The sequence below is a fragment of the Mobula birostris genome, chromosome 2 (genome assembly GCF_030028105.1).
Source record: "Mobula birostris isolate sMobBir1 chromosome 2, sMobBir1.hap1, whole genome shotgun sequence".
Taxonomy (NCBI): Eukaryota; Metazoa; Chordata; class Chondrichthyes; order Myliobatiformes; family Myliobatidae; genus Mobula; species Mobula birostris.
The window spans coordinates 170894895-170913298 of record NC_092371.1 but is presented as its reverse complement, the minus strand read 5'-3'; the positions used below and the strand labels follow the sequence as shown (position 1 = coordinate 170913298).

The following is an 18404-nucleotide window of genomic DNA, read 5'->3' as shown; positions in this document are numbered from 1 at the left end:
CTGTTTTATTTTATGTTTGTACAGAATGGAGCGCCATGTGTCAGTGGTGCAAAGCACAGAGGCTGCAGGGATCATCTTTCATTGCAAAGAAGGAAATTGATTAAGCAGCAAGGGCATGTTTCAGAAATTAAACTTGTTTTCTCTCAAGTATAGAAGATTAAAGAAAGATCTAATAGCATTTTCAGAAGTGATTAAGAGATTTACCCGGGTAGAAGGAAAGCAAGCCATTCCTTAGGTGGGGAATCAGTTACAAACAGATCATTCAGGATGAACGGCTTCACACAAGCAACGGTGGAAATTGAGAAAGTGGTCAAAGTCAAATTGGCTTAGGTTAGGGTTATTACATCTATTATTTGTGATTGATAAAGAGGTACAGGAGCCATAGGTCCCACACCACCTGTTTCAGGAACAGTTATTACTCTTCAAGCATCAGGCTCCTGAACCAAAGTGGATAACTTCACTCACCTCAACACTAAACTCTCACCTTACCTGCCCGTCACCTCCCCCTGGTGCTCCTCCCCCTTCCCTTTCTCCCACAGCCTTCCACCCTCTCCTTTCAGTTTCCTCTTTCTCCAGCCCTTTATCTCTATCACCAATTGACTTCCCAACTCTTAACTTCACTCCTCCCTCTCTCCAATTTCACCTATCAGCTACTACTTTGCAGCTCTTCCTGTCTTCCCCACCCCCCACCTTCTTACACTGACTTCTAATCTCTTTTTTCCAGTCCTGATGATGGGTCTCAGCCCAAAACATCGACAGTTTACTCTTTTCCATAGATGCTGCCTGGCCTGTTGAGTTTCTCCAGCATTTTGTGTATAATACTTTGATTTCCAGCATCTGCAGATTTTCTCTTCTTTGTGTCACAACCTATAGACTCACTTTCAAGGACTCTACAACTCATTTTCTCATTTATTTACTCTCTCTTATATTTTCACAATTTGCCTTCTTTTGCACATCGGTTGTTTGTGTCTAGTTTTTCGCTGATGCTATTGTTTTTCTTTTCCCTACTGTGAATGCCTGCAAGGAAATTCATCTCAAGGTACTATATGGTGACATATAGGTACTTTAATAATAACCTTATTTGAACTTTGAAAAGGAGAGCGAGTTCAGTTTGGTAATAGGAAAGAGTCATAGAGAACTACAGAACACAGTCTTGTTGGCAATGAGTAAGAGGTTGTTGTTATGGCACCACTCAGATTTTCAATATATGCCGATTCACCAATATCTTTGATTCAGCCTATGAAAGTGGGGTCATCAGCAAACTTGAATATGACATTGCAGCTGTACTTAGCCACACAGTCATAAGTGTAAAACAAGTAGAGCAGGGACTAAGCACACAGCCTTGTAGTGCACCTGTGCTGACGGAAATTGTGGAGGAGATGTTGTTGCCAATCCAAACTGACTGGATCTGCAGGTGAGGAAATCCAGGATAAAATTGCACAAGGAGATATTGAGGCCAAGGTCTTGGAGCTTATTGTTTAGTTTTGAGGGGATAATGGCATCGAATACCAAGCTGTAGTCGATAAAGAGCCTCCTAATATACGCACCTTTGCTGCCCAGATGTTCCAGGGTTGAGTGAAGAGCCAATGAGATGGCATCTGCTGTGCACCTGTTGCTCTGATAGGCAAATTGGAGTGGATCTAAGTCACTTCTCCGGCAGAACTTGTTATGTTTCAGCACCAACCTCTCAAAACACGTCATCACTGTGGATCTAAGTGCTACTGGGCGATAGTCATTGAGGCAGGTCACCACGCTCCTCTTGGGCACCGTTATAATTGAAGCCGGTGGGTTCAAACCCTGTCAAAGCAACTTAAGCATCTCAGTGACAGAGAAGATACAGGAGCCGGAGGCCACGCACACAATGAACGTTTCAGGAATGTTCCACCATCAGATTTCTGAATGGACAACGAACCCATGACTCTACCTCAGTTTTTTGCACGACTTATTTAATTAAATTTTCATTTTTATATCTACTTTTTATCCTGACTTACAGGTTTCTATTATTATGTATTGCAATGTACTGCTGCTGCAAAAACAACAAATTTCACGACATATAGTATGCCTGTGATATTAAACCTGATTCTGATTCTGATTCTGAAGAAAGGCAAATGGAGTGCAAGGTGTTGGGTTCTGGAAAGTCATATCAAGGTAGGACTTTCATAGTGAATAGATAGGCCTGTAGAATGTTGTAGAACAAAGCACCCATGGAGTACAGGTACATGATTCCCTGAAAGTGGAGGGTGGGGAAGAAGATTTTTGGCACGCTGGCTTTCAGAAATCAGGGCACTATTAAAGTTGAATGATCATGATGCAGTTGTACAGGATGCCAGTTGGATAATTATATTCAGTTTTGGTCACTCTGGTTTGGAAAAAATGTTATTAAACTGCAAAAAGTGTAGAAAAGGTTTATAAGGATGTTGCCGGGACTTGAGGCACTGTGTGATCAAGAGTAGTAGGAAAAGCTAGGACTTTATTTCTTAGAGTGTAGGAGACTAAGAGATGATCTTTTAGAGGTGTATAAAAATCATATAGATAGGGTGAATACACTCAGTCTTTTTCTCAGGATTAGAGAATCAATGACTAAATGGTGTAGTTTCAGGAAGGGACAGGTCCTGATGAAGTGTCTCATCCTCAAATATCGACTGTTCATTTTCTTCCATAGATGTGTTTCTCCTGCATTTTGTGTGTGTTGCTATAGGTTTAAGTTGAGAGAGAGAAGATGTAATATGAACTTTAGGGGCAACATTTTAACACAAAAGGTGGTATGTCAGAGGAAGTGGTTGAGGCAGCTACAATAACAAGTTTTAAAAGACACTTGAGCAGGTACATGGATTGGAAAGGTTTCGAAGGTTATGGACCCAACACTGACAAATGGAACTAGCTTGCATGGAGCATCTTGATTGGCAAGGATCAATTGGGCCGAACAATCTGCTTCTGTGCTGTCTAAGTTTATGACTCTACAATTACACAATTTGGTTGGTACGTCTAGCCTCAGGTTTAAGTTGCTCTATTTAGAAACTTCCTTCTATTCCCTCTACAGATCCTTGAGACTCAGTGTTCCACTCTTCAGGCAGTAATCTTTACTAATTTTTGTAACACACACAAAAGGAAGGAGGAGAAGATGGCGGTGCAATGGCAGCATGCGCGGCCACTTCAGTGATGATGTCTGTTATCTGTCAAGTAGGGGACTGTGCACAATTCTGATTTGATGGAGACAGACGTGAGAGCATGGAGGAACATCTGGAAAACTTCTGAAATGCCCGCTTTGCTGCCGCCTCTCCTGTGTGGTAACCGGAATCTCTGGAGCTGAAGGCCCCAAAATCCTCGGCTTTGCATGTTTCAGTGGCCGGGGCGAGGTCGAAGGCGCTCGGCAGAGGATGGCGTCGGGAGGCTGTATCGGAGAGGCTGGTCGGAAGCTCAAAGTTTTCAGACGGATGGACTCAGTGTCGGCTGTGGTCGGCTGCTTTGAAGGCACCGACAAGTTGACGGTGCCTGGAAGTTTATGGCAGGGGGTTTCTCCTCTTTGCCGCCTGCTACCGGGGACTCAGGAGTCGATCGACTCTGGGGCTCTTGAGACCTTATTTACCGTGCCATGGTTTGTTCTTCATCAAATTATGGTATTGCTTTGCACTGCTGTAACTATATGTTATAATTATGTGGTTCTGTCAGTGTTAGGCTTTGGCTTGTCCTGTTTTCTGTGACATCACTCTGGAGAAACATTGTATCATTTCTTAATGTATGTATGCATTTCTAAATGACAATAAAAAGAGGACTGAGTGTTCTCATAATCTAATCTAATCTAAATTACTGAAGGTTCTCAACAGGTCTGGCAGCAACTGAGGAAAGAAATAAAGAGTTGATGTTTTTGGCCGAGACCCTTCATCAGGACCGGAAAGAAAGGGGGAAGAAGCCAGAATAAGAAGGTGGGGGGAAGGAGAAAGAGTACCACCTAAAGGAGATAAGGTGAAGCCAGGTGAGGGGGAAGGTAGGTGGGTGAGTGGGGGAGAGGATGAGTAAAAAACTAGGAGATGGAAATGGTAAAGGGCTGAAGAAGAATAAGTGTATTAGGGGAGGAAAGTGGAACATGGAAGAAATGGAAAGAGGAGGAGCACCAGAGGGAGGTGAAAGGTATGTATGGAGAAGAGATCAGAGGGAAACCAGATTGGGGAATGGAAGAGGAGAAAAGGAGGAGGCAAAAGTTACCTGAAGTTAGGAACTAGATGTTCCTGCTGTCAGGTTGGAGGCCACTCAAACAGAATATGAGGTGTTGCTCCACCAACCTGAGAGTAGCTTCATCTTGGGAGTAGAGGAGGCTATAATAGTCCGACAAGTCAGATTGGGAATGAGAATTGGAAATAAAATGGTCGTCCACCAGGACACTGAGAAATCCTCTTTGTTGAGCATGAAGGGAAGATGTTATGCAATTGACTTCATGGTACCAACTTTAGCAGCCCCCTTCTATTAATTCTACATAGCATTGTGCTTGGTTTGTTTAAATGTAGAAATTGTTTCAGCAGAATATTATCTCAACAAAGATTGTTCCCGATATGAAATAGTTGGTTCAAATGCAAGAGATCACTTCAGTTATATGAAGAATAATAGCAGGGACGATGAGGGGCATCCATTCTGTGCTTGGCATTTGGCTAAATTTTAAGTTTTATTAATTTAGAGATACAGCACAGAACAGGCCCTTCCAACCCAACAAGCTGCACTGCCCAGCAACCCACCTATTTAACCCGAGCCTAATCACAGGACAACTTACAATGATCATTGAACCTGCTAGACAGTACATCTATAGATTGTGGGAAGAAACCAGAGCTCCTGGAGGAAACCCACACGCTCATGGAAGAACCTACAAACTTTCTTACAGAGGACACCAGAACTGAACTCCAAACTCTGACATCCCCAAGCTGTAATAGCGTTGTACTAACCACTATGCTACTGTCACATCCAAGAACAATAGTATTTATTAATTGATGAGATTTTGTTATGGTATTGGTTTATTATTGTCATATGTACTGAGATACAGTGAAAAGCTTGTCTTGCTTACTGTTCATACAGATCAAATCATTACACAGTGCATTGAGCTGGAACAAGGTAAAACAATAACAATGCAGAATAAAGTGTAACAGCTACAGAGAAACTGCAGAGCAGGTAAACGATAAGGTGCAAGATAATATCAAGGTAGATTGTAAGGTCAAGAGTCCATCTTATCGTACAAGAAGTCTGTTCAAAAGTCTGATAGCAGCAGGGTAGAAACTGTCCTTGAGCACGGTGGTACGAGCTTTCAGGCTTTTGAATCTTCGGCCCAGTGGGGGAGAGGAGAAGGTAGAGTGAAATATGTGAGAGAGAGCTAGTGTCTGACATCAATCCCCATATAAAACAGTAGATTAGAAACCAAATCTCCCTTGTCTTGCGATTTCTTTTAACAGCAACTTTGGACCGATTTGACGCTGGTCTTGTTTTGTGCTTCCTTCCTACCCCACTCACCTTCCCCTAAACCCAAGGCTGCTTGGCGGTTTTACTCCACGGATGGGAGTCGCACCTACCTGCGTGCTACCTGGCGATTCTACGAGAGCATCCTGTCACCGATCAGGCATGTATCAAGTGCTTTGATCATGAATGCACCACACATTTGAATTGTTTTCACTAATCTGCTTTTCTTTTCCATTTTTATTTTATATCCCCCATTTCCGTTCCCCCACCCCTCCCTCCCGGCCTTGTTTATTTCTCTATATATAAGCATCTGCACGTAGTATGTGTGGCATAGTTATGCTGCTGATGATGAGAACTTGGTTTCCATAGCAACTTGGAAGCCATATTTGAACGCCTTGCATATCTGCAGCCCTGCAAAGTAGGTACAAAAATGGCAGCCGGTGTTGTATGTTGGCATCTGTGTTCCTGCTTCTGGTTATCTCTTCCATATGTTCTGAAGCTGACTCCCATGTCCTTGCTGCAGCTGTCCGAATAGTTATTGGCAGGATCCAGTGTCCCCTGCACCGGAAAACCACTCCCATCGATGGAGTGAAAACAGAAATGTGCAGAATTTCTCCACTCAATTAAAACAGAGTTTTATTTTTGTTGGAAAGTCAATAATGAAACTGAAAAATGCTGGAAATCTGAACTAATTGCCTTTGACCTTTGACTTTTGACATATTGATAATTGCTGGAAACACTGGTCAGACAGCAACCTCGGAGAGAGAAGCAGGGCTAATACTTCTGTGGTGTAGGGTCTCAGACATGAAATGTTAACTCTGTTTCCCCTCACACACACACACTGACTTTCAGAAATACTAAATTTTTCTAGTGTTTTCTATTTTTATAGATTTTTTTTAAAATCTTAAATGTATCAATAGGAATTTGAATCAATTCTCACTGGAAATAAATAATAGATATGGTCATACTATAGGGTTCAGGGTCATTTACACTGACCATTATCACTCCCCATTCCACATGGGCAGTTATTGTGAAGTTGTTAGCCACAGGTTTATGGGTTTCAAGGCACGTTACTGGACTGAATAGTCTTTTTATAGGGGCAAAAGAGAGAGAGAGAGAGAAAGAGTGAGAGAGAGAGAGAGAGAGCTTTGCTCTGAATCTAACCTCTTCTGTCCCTACACGAGGAGTTTTTGGTGGAACGGCTATCAATTACTGCATGCCCAGTTTTGTGACAGCATCCCTGAGTTAATTTGTTCCGTGAAGAGTAAATGTCATGAACAGAGCAAACACAAAAAGAGAAATAATGTATGAGATCATGAAAAGGCAACGTAACTTCATTGGACATGCTTGACATCGGTGATTGGGAAGTTGTTGGAGTCGATTGTCAAGGATGAGGTTACAGAGTACCTGGAGGCAAATGACAAGGTAGGCAGAACTCAGCATGGATTCCTTAAAGGAAAATCCTGCCTGACAAGCCTATTACAATTTTTTGAGAAAATTACCAGTAGGCTAGACAAGGGAGATGTAGTGGATGTTGTATATTTGGATTTTCAGAAGGCCTTTGACAAGGTGCCACACATGAGGCTACTTTACAAGATAAGAACCCATGGAATTACGGGAAAGTTACATACGTGGATAGAGCATTGGCTGATTGGCAGGAAACAGAGAGTGGGAATAAAGGGATCCTATTCTGGTTGGCTGCCGGTTACCAATGGTGTTCCATAAGGGTCCGTGTTGGGGCCGCTTCTTTTTACATTGTACATCAACGATTTGGATTATGGAATAGATGGCTTTGTGGCTAAGTTTGCTGATGATACGAAGATAGGTGGAGGGGCCGGTAGTGCTGAGGAAACTGAGAGTCTGTAGAGAGACTTGGATAGATTGGAAGAATGGGCAAAGAAGTGGCAAATGAAGTACAATGTTGGAAAGTGTATGGTTATGCACTTTGGCAAAAGAAATAAACGGGCAGACTATTATTTAAATGGGGAAAGAATTCAAAGTTCTGAGATGCAATGGGACTTGGGAGTCCTCGTACAGGATACCCTTAAGGTTAACCTCCAGGTTGAGTCAGTAGTGAAGAAGGCGAATGCAATGTTGGCATTCATTTCTAGAGGAATAGAGTATAGGAGCAGGGATGTGATGTTGAGGCTGTATAAGGCACTGGTGAGACCTCACTTGGAGTACTGTGGGCAGTTTTGGTCTCCTTATTTAAGAAAGGATGTGCTGATGTTGGAGAGGGTACAGAGAAGATTCACTAGAATGATTCCGGGAATGAGAGGGTTAACATATGAGGAACGTTTGTCCGCTCTTGGACTATATTCTTTGGAGTTTAGAAGAATGAGGGGAGACTTCATAGAAACATTTCGAATGTTGAAAGGCATGGACAGAGTGGATGTGGCAAAGTTGTTTCCCATGATGGTGGAGTCTAGTACGAGAGGGCATGACTTAAGGATTGAAGGGTGCCCATTCAGAACAGAAATGCGAAGAAATTTTTTTAGTCAGAGGGTGGTGAATCTATGGAATTTGTTGCCATGGGCAGCAGCGGAGGCCAAGTCATTGGGTGTATTTAAGGCAGAGATTGATAGGTATCTGAGTAGCCAGGGCATCAAAGGTTATGGTGAGAAGGCGGGGGAGTGGGACTAAATGGGAGAATGGATCAGCTCATGATAAAATGGTGGAGCAGACTCGATGGGCCAAATGGCCGACTTCTGCTCCTTTGTCTTATGGTGTTATGGACATGTGATTAGGAAAGAGGAGTTAGAATGCCCAGTAATTATGGGAAGGATTGAAGGGAAGAAAGCAAGAGGAAGACAAAGACAAATGATGATGGAGACAGCAGCCAGAGAACTGGTAATGAATATCCATGAATTGATCCACTTGTCCCGAAACAGGAGTGTGTGGGCCATGGCAGTCAAAGCTCAAAATGGGCACGGCACCTGATGATGATGATGAAGAGTAAATGGTTAAAATGAAAGGGCACAGATCAGCAAGTGTTGACAGCAAGGGGTGAGAGACAACTGGATCCCGTCAACACTATTTATCTAGTGTTTTATTTGCATGGCATGGATTTAGGATGATAGTTAAGAGCTTTCCTGGCTGCACTCTGGGGAGGGAGTGCCACAGATACACACACACCCATGCACACACACATTCACACACATGCATACACACATCAAACACTAGCAGCATGCACACACATGCACATATATACATGTGCACACCACACACACTCATACATGCAAACACATACATATACACACACACACACACACACACACACTCATATGCACACACGCAAGCACATACACAAACACACATGGATTGTGTGAAGTGCAGAGGGAAAAGAGGAGGGCTCCAAGCCCATGAAGAAGAAGGGATGGGGAGGAGGGTGAGGAAGAATGAGGAAAGAGAGTGAATGGGGTTCCTCTGCCCTCCCCGGGAGTGCAGGATTGGAGCATGCATCCTATGCAGTCCCTCTGGTGTGGCCCTCAGTCCCTCATGCTTTGCCTCTTGTGTTGGCTGCTGCATTTACCTCTGACCCTCTGCTTCCCACTGCCGGCTTTGCGTAGTTCTACTTAATGTGCCCCAGCTTCTTCTGCAAGTGGGTTTGACAAGAGCTGTCCGCTATCCTGGGGTGAGCTGGGAGATGACTACGTCGGTTATAATGACTTCCTATGCGTGAAATTGTTCAATCACTGTTTCTTTTCATTGCCTTCTGTATGACACTGTTTCCTTTTGCCAACTAACCCTGAAGAAAAGACCAAGGAGATTCCTTCGCCAGGTTTGTTCCCTCTTACCAAATAGTAGAAACTGCACAAGATATTTCATGTTTATATTCAGGTCCTCAGCTTTTACAATCTCACTGCAAGCCGGTATAAATCCTGTTAAAGGAGTGAGGAAGTTGTGATTGACATGGCAGGGAGATTAAGCTATTCCCCTTTCCCCATCCTTCTTCCTCTAAAGTGAGTTTACTTTAAGTTAAAAGATTTGTTCCCTAACCCACTTCCCAATTGATTCAGCCCAAGTGTCCAGGTGCGTGTGAGGATATAGTGTGATGAGTTTGTCTGGCCTGTAATGAAACGAGCATCCTTTGCCCAAGAGGAAACAGAGTGCTGAAGCCCACTGCCAGCCCAAAGTGTAAAGGCCATTAGATATAGGAGCAGAATTAGGCTATTCAGCCTATTGTGTCTGCTCCACAATTCAAACATAACTGATTCATTATCTCTCTCAACCCCATTCTCCCCATAGCCTTTGACACCCTTATTAATCAAAATTCTGTCAACCTCCACTTTAAATATACACAATGACTTAGCCTCCACAGCCATCCGTTGCAATGAATTCCACAAATTCACCATTCTCTGGCGAAAGAAATTTCACCTCACCTCTGTTACATAAGGAGGTCCCTGTATTCTGAGTCTGTGCCCTCTGGTCCTAGACTCCCCCCACAGCTAACGTCCTCTCCACGTCCACTCTATTGAGGCTTTTTGGTAGGTTTCAATGAGATCCCTCCTCATGCTTCTAAACTCCAGTAAGTACAGGCCCAGAGCCATCAAATTCTCCTCATACATTAATCCTTTCATTCCTGGGATCACTCTCATGAACTTTCTCTGGACTCTCTCCAGCCTGCACATCCTTCCTTAGATGAAGGGCCTAACATTGCTCACAATACTCCAAATGCAGCCTGAACAGTGCCTTATAAAGCCTCAACATTACATCCTTGCTTTTATATTTCAGTCCTCTCAAAATGAATGCTAACATTTCATTTCCCTTCTTTACCAATGACTTAACCTACAAGTTAACCTTTAGGGAATTCTGCATAAGGACTCCCAAATGTCTATGCACCTTTGATTCCTGAATTTTCTCCCCATTTAGAAAATATTCTATGCCGTTCTCCCTTCCACCAAAGTGCATGGCCAAACACATCCCGACACTATATTCCATCTGCCACCTCTTAACCCATTCTCCTAATCTTTCTAAGTCTTGCAAACTCCCTGCTTCTATAACCCTACCTGTCTATCCACCGAACTTCATATTGTCCGCATACTTAGTCACGTAGCTGCTGTACATAACTATGCTCCCTCCCCACCCAAGAATTCGTCTTGTGCTCTGCGGCCCCTAGGTCTCAAACATCCTTTCATAATCAACCGGTTCTAAGCCATCGGGTGTTCAGCAAGAGCTGAAGTGCCAACAGGAAATTGATCCCCGATATTGAGATGGCAGGATTAGCCAATCCTGATATAATGTCCTCTATCCGCATTATAAGGGAGGCTCCCCACCCCAGGCATGCATTATCCCTTATCCAAAATACAAGGTTGCTGTGAAAGGTGATAGGAAGAAGGAAAGATTATCGTCAGACATGATTACTCGAACTGTTTGGTGCATTGGTCCGTTTTTAAAATACTCCTCTATCTCCCCTCACTTCCTAGTAAGCCCTTTAATAATAAGCAGAAGCTCTCCAGGACATACACCTCCCGGAAATATAGGTATCCAGTATCTGCTCACATGGTCTTTGGGAATGCCACTAACAACAGCTGCATGCTCAATTACCCCCTACTGCTCTATTAAGGGGCTTTCATATAAAACTTCCTAGAAGCTTTAATTGTTTATGGGACTGTTTGTTTGGTCTTCCCTATTCTCCATTCTCCCTTCTCCCTTCCTCTTTCTCTTTCACCTGTCCCCTCCTTCCTTTTACCCGCTCTTACCTTGCTTGCTGGTTGCAGATCCCAACTACCTAGGATGGACTATGGTAGCTGCTTTTCTCAGCATTGCCCCCAGTTCAATGCAGAAATGGGACAAAGGTCTCTCCCGGTTACTGAACAGCACTCAGGAAGATTCTTGTAATGATACCCTACAGCCATAATGGCCCTCCTATGAAACCCATTGGCTGGATTTTGTGTTAGAGTTGGCCATCAGCACTCACCATCCCTACACTGAGAACCAAACAGCAAGTTCTTTAAGCACACATGGGCACCTAAAATGAAAAAGTATACCCGATCTTCCATTTTATCCTGCTGGGAAACATGCGATTGAGATACTCAGTGATACAAGCCTAATGCCTTTGTATGATAGGCAGAAAATGTGCCAAAATGAGTTTCAACCTGTTCCTTCTTGTCTTTATTTTAATCTTCTTAACTATCTTTAATCTTTTTAGTATTAATCTACATCAGACAATTTCTCTGGAGTTGAACATTAACTTTTACAGGCATGGACCCTCATTTTTTTTCAAGTTTTACTTATTATTGGAGAGTTGAGATATTTTTTAACCTTAAAGCATGTATTACTGATATTACTGAAATGACTAGCAGGAAGTGCAGGGAAAACCCTGTAGAAGGTTTGTGGGTAAATACAGGTACAATGAAAGGGCTATTATTCACCACATATAATAAAACGCTGCCCATGATGTGGGGCTGAATCTCTGACTGGGGACTGTTCATTAACTGCAGGACCTGTTCACACCTTTAGCTGTCTGCAAGGAATGCATGTGTTTAACTGCACACCTCGACCTGACTTCTGTGCATTCTGCATGCTCACAAACTGTTGCATTTAGCATGAAGCTTCTGTCATTTGAGTCCTGCTCATCGCTCACAAGAAGCAGACAGCCAAGAATTTGGTACGTGACGTTGAATGGAAGAGGCTTCGTGATCCAGAAAACATTTGGCAAATCACTAGTCAGATATAGTTCAATAGTCATCCAATTCCCTTGTTACAATCTTATCCTCGTGATAAATCGTTCACTTTCTAACAACCCTCTGTACTGAGGCATTTTCTTGCACCATTCCCCCTGATTCTTCCAGGACTAATCCTCAGACAGAGCGCTTCATTATTGAACTCCATGCTCGGAGCAAGTTTAAACAGCTTTGTAAAATTGGAATCTTCCAATTGATTTACTTAATTTCTACCATATGATGTGACTGGAACCTTTATGTGGCTACTTTGTGGTAATTTGTGTTTAGCACATTTCATAGGGCATAGTATAACTATTCCCTGGTAACAGGAGTGACATACGCTCAGTGACCACTTTATTAGGTACACCTGTACACCTGCTCATTGACGCAAATATCTAATCAGCCAATCATGTGGCAGCAACTCAATGCATAAAAGCATGCAGACATGGTCAAGAGGCTCAGTTGTTGTTCAGCCAAAACATCAGAATGGGGAAGAAATGTGATCTATGTGGACTTTTACTGCAGAGTAATTCTTGGTGCTAGACGGGGAGGTTTGAGTACCCCAGAAACTGCTGATTTCCTGCGATTTTCACACACAATAGTCTTTAGAGTTTATAGAGAATGATACAAAAAAAAGCAACAAAAAAAATTCCAGTGAGCGGCAGTTCTGTGGGTGAAAAGACCTTATCAATGAGAGAAGTCAGAGGAGAATGGCCAGACTGGGTCAAGCTGACAGGAAGGCGACATTAATTCAGATAGCCGTGCAATACAACAGTGGTGTGCAGAAGAGCATCTCTGAACACACAACATGTCAAACCTTGAAGTGGATGGGCTACGTCAGCAGAAGACCACAAACATGCACTCAATGGCAACTACTTTATTAGGTACAAGGAGGTACTTAATAAAGTAGCCGCTGTGTGTATCTGCACATTTTAACTCTTAAGGACAGTGGGACCTATGAGTCCATGGTTCCCAGGGTAATGAAGAAGGCTTTGACATGCTACCTTCATCAGTTAGAGCATTGAATATAACAGTTGAAATGTTATATTGCAGTTGTACAAAAAATCGGTAAGGTCACATTGAGAATAGTAGCTTTGGCCACTGTGATAGAGGAAAGTTCAAAGAAAAGATGTGCTGGCATTGGAGAGAGTCCAGAGGAGGATCATCAGAATGATTCTGGAGATGAAAGGGTTAATGTATAAAGAGTGTTTGATGGTTCTAAGCCTGGCTGAGAGAAATAATAAATCAGCCATGATGTAATGGCAGAGCTGACACAATAGGCCAAATGGTCTAATTCTTTTCCTATGTCTTATGGTCTAAATTGCCATTCAGGTGGAAAGAGTGCAGAGGAGATTTGCAGGGACATTGCTGGGAGATGGAGGACTGTGTTATGGAGGAAGAAGATAGAACTAGTGCATGGAATATCACGGCACAGTGCAGACGATGTTATGCCAACCTTTTAACCTACTCCAAGATCAATCAAACCCTTCCCTCCCATTTAGCCCTCCATTTTTCTTTCATCCATGTGCCAATCTCAGAGTCTCTTAAATGCCTCTAACGTATCTGCCTCTACCTCCACCCCGGCAGTGCGTTCCACGCACACACCACTCTCTGTTCCTCCACACTGTTAAAAATCCTGTCATTAACCCTTTACTTTACCTTGAAGTTCAACATCCAAAGTGAATCGCCTCACACTTTTCCAGATTGAACTCCATCTGCCACTTTTCAGCCTAGATCTGTATCCTGTCAATGTCCCATTGTAACCTAGTGACACAATTGTTTCGTTATGGCCCAAATACAGAAGGAGAGACGCTGAAGCAGATGAACAGTTCACCGAATTTTAATAAGAACTGTAGAACTGTGCAGAACAAAAGGAAAAACAATTAAAGCAGGGCTAACAAGACCATTAAATAGAACTCTCAAACTGATAACTAATGCCAATACTGCGGCTCAAAAGCAGTAGCTTAAGGCTAAACAAACACCCCTCCTTTACAATGTCAATCCAACTGGTAGTCTTCGTTCCCTGAACAAGGATAAAAGTAAGCAAGGAGTGTTGACATTGCTGTGCTTTAGTCAAGACTCAACAAGACTGAAATCAGAGGAAAGGAATTAACTACAACCATAACTACGAATTAGCTGAAACGTGTACACTCACCAACATGTCTGCGGACCCTGTTCAGCAGCCTGTCCCTGATTTCATGGCAGAGTCAGTGGTTGTGGGAGGGCCCCACTTCCTAGGCGCTGCTCCCAAGGCACCAGAGACCTGTGCCCGCTGGAAGTCCCGGATGAGACACTGGTCCAGGGTGTCATTGGCTGGAACACAAGAATGTTCCCTGGGACCATACCCCTCCCAATCCTGGACCCTGCCCCACACCAGGCAAGATACAAGGAGGCACCGCACAGAATAGACCAGGGACTCATCCACCGAACAGGGAGGTGGGGGGGGCTGACTAGAGCAAGGGAGGAGGTAGTCACTGGAAACATGAGAAAATGGATCTTCATTAATGATTGGAGCTGCAGCCTATATGAAACTCTGTTGATAGCCTTCTCCACTACAAATGGTCCCACATAGTTGCAGCTCTCAACTTTCAAAAGAAGATCTTTAGACACCAGCTGGACTTACTCCCCTGACTTGAGGGGTCTCACCTGTCAGTGTATCAGGCATATTGCTTCTGAGTGCACAGCAGAAAAGCCCTGGCCCATCTCCATCTGTGCTTGTAATGTTGGACCAACTGTTCAGCAGCAGGAACTCCCACATCAGTCTCTTGCTTGGGGAAAAGCAGTGGCTGGAATCCTTCCAGGCATTCAAAGTGGGACATGCCAGTGGAGGTTATTGTGACAATCTCTGCCCAAACCAATTGGAAACTCCAGGACGTGGGGTTGAAAGAGACAAAGCCGCGCGCATGGTTGTCTCCAGCTCCTGATTCACTCCCTCAGTCTGTCCATTAAATTTGTGGTGGAAACCAGATGAGAGGTTGGCTGTGGCTCCAAAAAGGGAACAGAAGGCCTTCCAAAAATGGGCCATGAACTGTGCTCCTCGATCAGACACTGTGTGCTGAGGGAAACCATGCAGCCTGAACACATACTGAACCATGAAGGTGGCAGTATCATGAGCTGACGGGAGCTTGGGGACTGCTTTATAGACCCAGTCCACAGCTACCAGGATGGTAGTGCTCTCATCTGATGGAGGCAGAACAGTGCTGAAATCCACCGAGAGATGGGACCAGGGGCAGTGGCCAGCAGGGTGTTGACATGATGTCTTACTCTGGGCACAAGTGGGACAGGCAGAGACGAAGTCGTTGACATCCTGGGACACAGACGGCCACCAAATCATTTCTTTATAAATTCCAAGGTCCGTTGAGTTCCTGGATGGCCAATCAGATGGGAAGAGTAACCCCACTCCAATACTCTGGGGTGCACCATGGTACGAGCAAACAGTTGTTTGGGAGGTCCCCCACCTGGGCCTGGATCTGAGCGTTGAGCAGCTCTCACATCTGCCAAATCACTGGATCTGCAATGCATGAGCAATGTATGATGGGTTCTTGACTGGCAATGTCCTCAAATGCATCAAACTGATGGGAGAGTGCATCGGCCTTGGTATTCTTGCTGCCAGGATGGTAGGTGAGGGTGAAATTAAATCAGGTGAATAAGACAGCCCAACCAGCTTGACTGGAGTTGAGTCTCCTCGTGTCCCAAATACTCTAAGTTTCAAAGGTTCATTTTATTATCAAAATAAATACAGAAACCACGGAAGTAGTTGAAAACAAAACATCAATCACGAAAAGCAAAACTCGCAACTCCCAAACCTCCCCCCAGATCCCTCCCTTGCACAAAAATTAACAGATCACCCAAAACCACAGCTCGCAAATCAGCAATAAGAAAGTATGGGTAAGAACACAAAAAAAACAGAGAACTGAAGGAGGTCAATATGAGCTACAGTCCAATCCATAAATCTCAGAATTTCGATAACATATCTAAAATCATCAGAACCCAGCACCCAAGGGCATCGGGACACAGCATTTCAATAACATAGGAGCATAAGAATAGGAGCAGGAGTCTGCCATCTGGCACGTCAAGCCTGCCCTGCCATTCAATAAGATCATGGCTGATCTGCCCATGGACTCATCTCCATCTACCTGCGTTTTCCCCCTAACCCTTAATTCCCCTATTATGCAACAATCTATCCAACCTTGTCTTAAGTATATTTACTGAGGTAGCCTCCACTGCTTCATTGGGGAGAGAATTCCACAGATTCACCACCCTTTGGGAAAAGCAGTTCCTCCTGAATCTCCATCCTGAATCTACTCCTCCAAATCTTGAGGCTAGGTCCCCTAGTTCTAGTCTCAGCTACCAGTGGAAACAACTTTCCTGCCTCTATCTCATCTATCCCTTTTATAATTTTATGTTTCTATAAGATCTCTGAGGGAAGCATCTCAACCAGCAGCCCCACCAAGTGAAGCAATACCAAACAGCAGCCACTCCGAGGGAAGCGACACAAACCAGCCAGCCCTCCAAGGGAAGTGACGTGAACCAGTGGCCCCTCCAGGAGCATTGGGACCCACTGGACCCTCCAGGGGAAGTGATATGAATCAGTGGCCCCTTCAGGAGCACTGGGACCCACTGGAACCTCCAAGGAAAGTGACATGAACCAGTGGCCCCTCTGAGGAAGTGACACAAACCACCGGCCCCTTCAAGGGAAGCAACACAAACCTGCAGCCCCTTTGAGAGAACCAACACAAACCTGCAACCCCTTTGAGAAAACCAACACAAACCAGCTCCCCTTCGAGGGAACCAACATGAACCAGCGGCCACTCAGAGAACTACTCACTCTTTTCCGCATTTGCCTCGAAGTTTCAATCTTTCTCAAATGTAGGAGAGCCTCTTGTCCAGACAAGAAAGGGCTGCTCTGCCCCTTCCAGCCAGGATCGCTATTCTTCCAGGGCTTTCCTGACAGCTAGAAGTTCTCAGTAGTAACATTCAGCAGGGATCAAGCAATGGGAAAGAAAAGCACAGGGGTGTAGCCGATTATCCACAGAATAGCACTGGAAGAGTACAGCTCCAATGCCAACACCTGAGGCATCAAATCCAATGATGAATGGATGGGATGGGTCCGGATTTTGCAGCATCGGGGCACTGGTGAAGTGCCACTTTAGTTCTGAGAATGTTTTGACTGCTTCACTTGTCCATAGGAATCCTGCAGAGGTCTTCTTGGTGGCCGCGATGGAACTGAAGTTTCTGATGAAGCAGCAATAGAAGTTTGCAAAGTCTATTGCCCGCCTTGCCTGGTTGACCATACATAGTTTAGGCTATACTGTGACTGCCCGGAATTTACATTGGTCCATTTGCACATTGGAAGAGGTAAGAATATAGCCCAAAAATGACACCACTTCTTTATGGAACTCACACTTCTCTGGCTCAGCATAAAGGTCGATCTCGAGGAACCATCTGAGAAGCCTCCAGACATGCCGGATGTGTTCCTGGCAAGAGCGGGAATAGTTAAGAATGTTGTACAAATACTTGAAATTAAACTGATTCAACATGTACCAAAGCTCATCATTGACTAGGCCCTGAAAAAGAGCAGGAGCATTGGCCAGACCAAAAAGCATCACATAGTGGCCAATGGAGATGTTGAAAGCTGTCTTCCACTCATCCCCCTCTCGGATTTCACAGATCTAGTTTGGAAAATATCTTTGCTCCTTGGAGACATTCAAATGCAGAGACAAGCAGGGGAAGAAAGTAGTGGTTCTTCACAGTGATGTTGTAAGGTGGCCAATAATCAATGCATGCCATCCTACTTGCTCACAAAAAAGAAGCCCACCCCTGCTAGCAAAGTTGACAGATGGATAAATCCTAAGGCCAATGACTCCTTGATGACTCCATGGACACTGTTTCAGGACGAGAGAGGGTAAAGAGCTGACAAGTAACCGGTAAGAAGTCAATGGCGTAGTCGTATGGCTGGAGTGGAGGAAGGTAGATGGCTTTCTTCTTACTGAACACCTCAATAAGAGCATATTCAGCCTGAACACCAGATAGATCCATACTAATAGTCGGTACAGGAGGGGATATGATGACAGGGGCTTGAGCTGGGCCCAGACAGGTAGATAGACATGCTAGGCCCCATTCTTAGAATGCCTTTAGAGACTAGTCGATCCATGGGCTGTGCTGAGATAGCCAGGAAAAGCCAAGCACCAGCGGCAGATCAGGTGAATGAACGAGATAGAAGGAAAGCTGCCTTCTTGCACAAGTTGGAGGGGTTCTGTGGAAAGCTGGATCTTGCCGGTGCTGAGAGGCTGACCATCCAGA

The 18404-nt window shown here is 44.3% G+C and overlaps 1 protein-coding gene across 1 annotated transcript in view; it reads left to right on the top strand.

Annotated features, from left to right (window-relative positions):
* The window catches only part of kcnq5a (potassium voltage-gated channel, KQT-like subfamily, member 5a), a 385749-nt gene that overhangs the window by 348400 nt on the left and 18945 nt on the right, over positions 1–18404 (top strand). The window contains exons 8-10 of the mRNA XM_072278222.1: positions 5508–5596; positions 9191–9217; positions 10863–10919. Of these exons, the coding sequence (XP_072134323.1) occupies positions 5508–5596; positions 9191–9217; positions 10863–10919 (173 nt within the window). The remainder of the gene's footprint in view (positions 1–5507; positions 5597–9190; positions 9218–10862; positions 10920–18404) is intronic.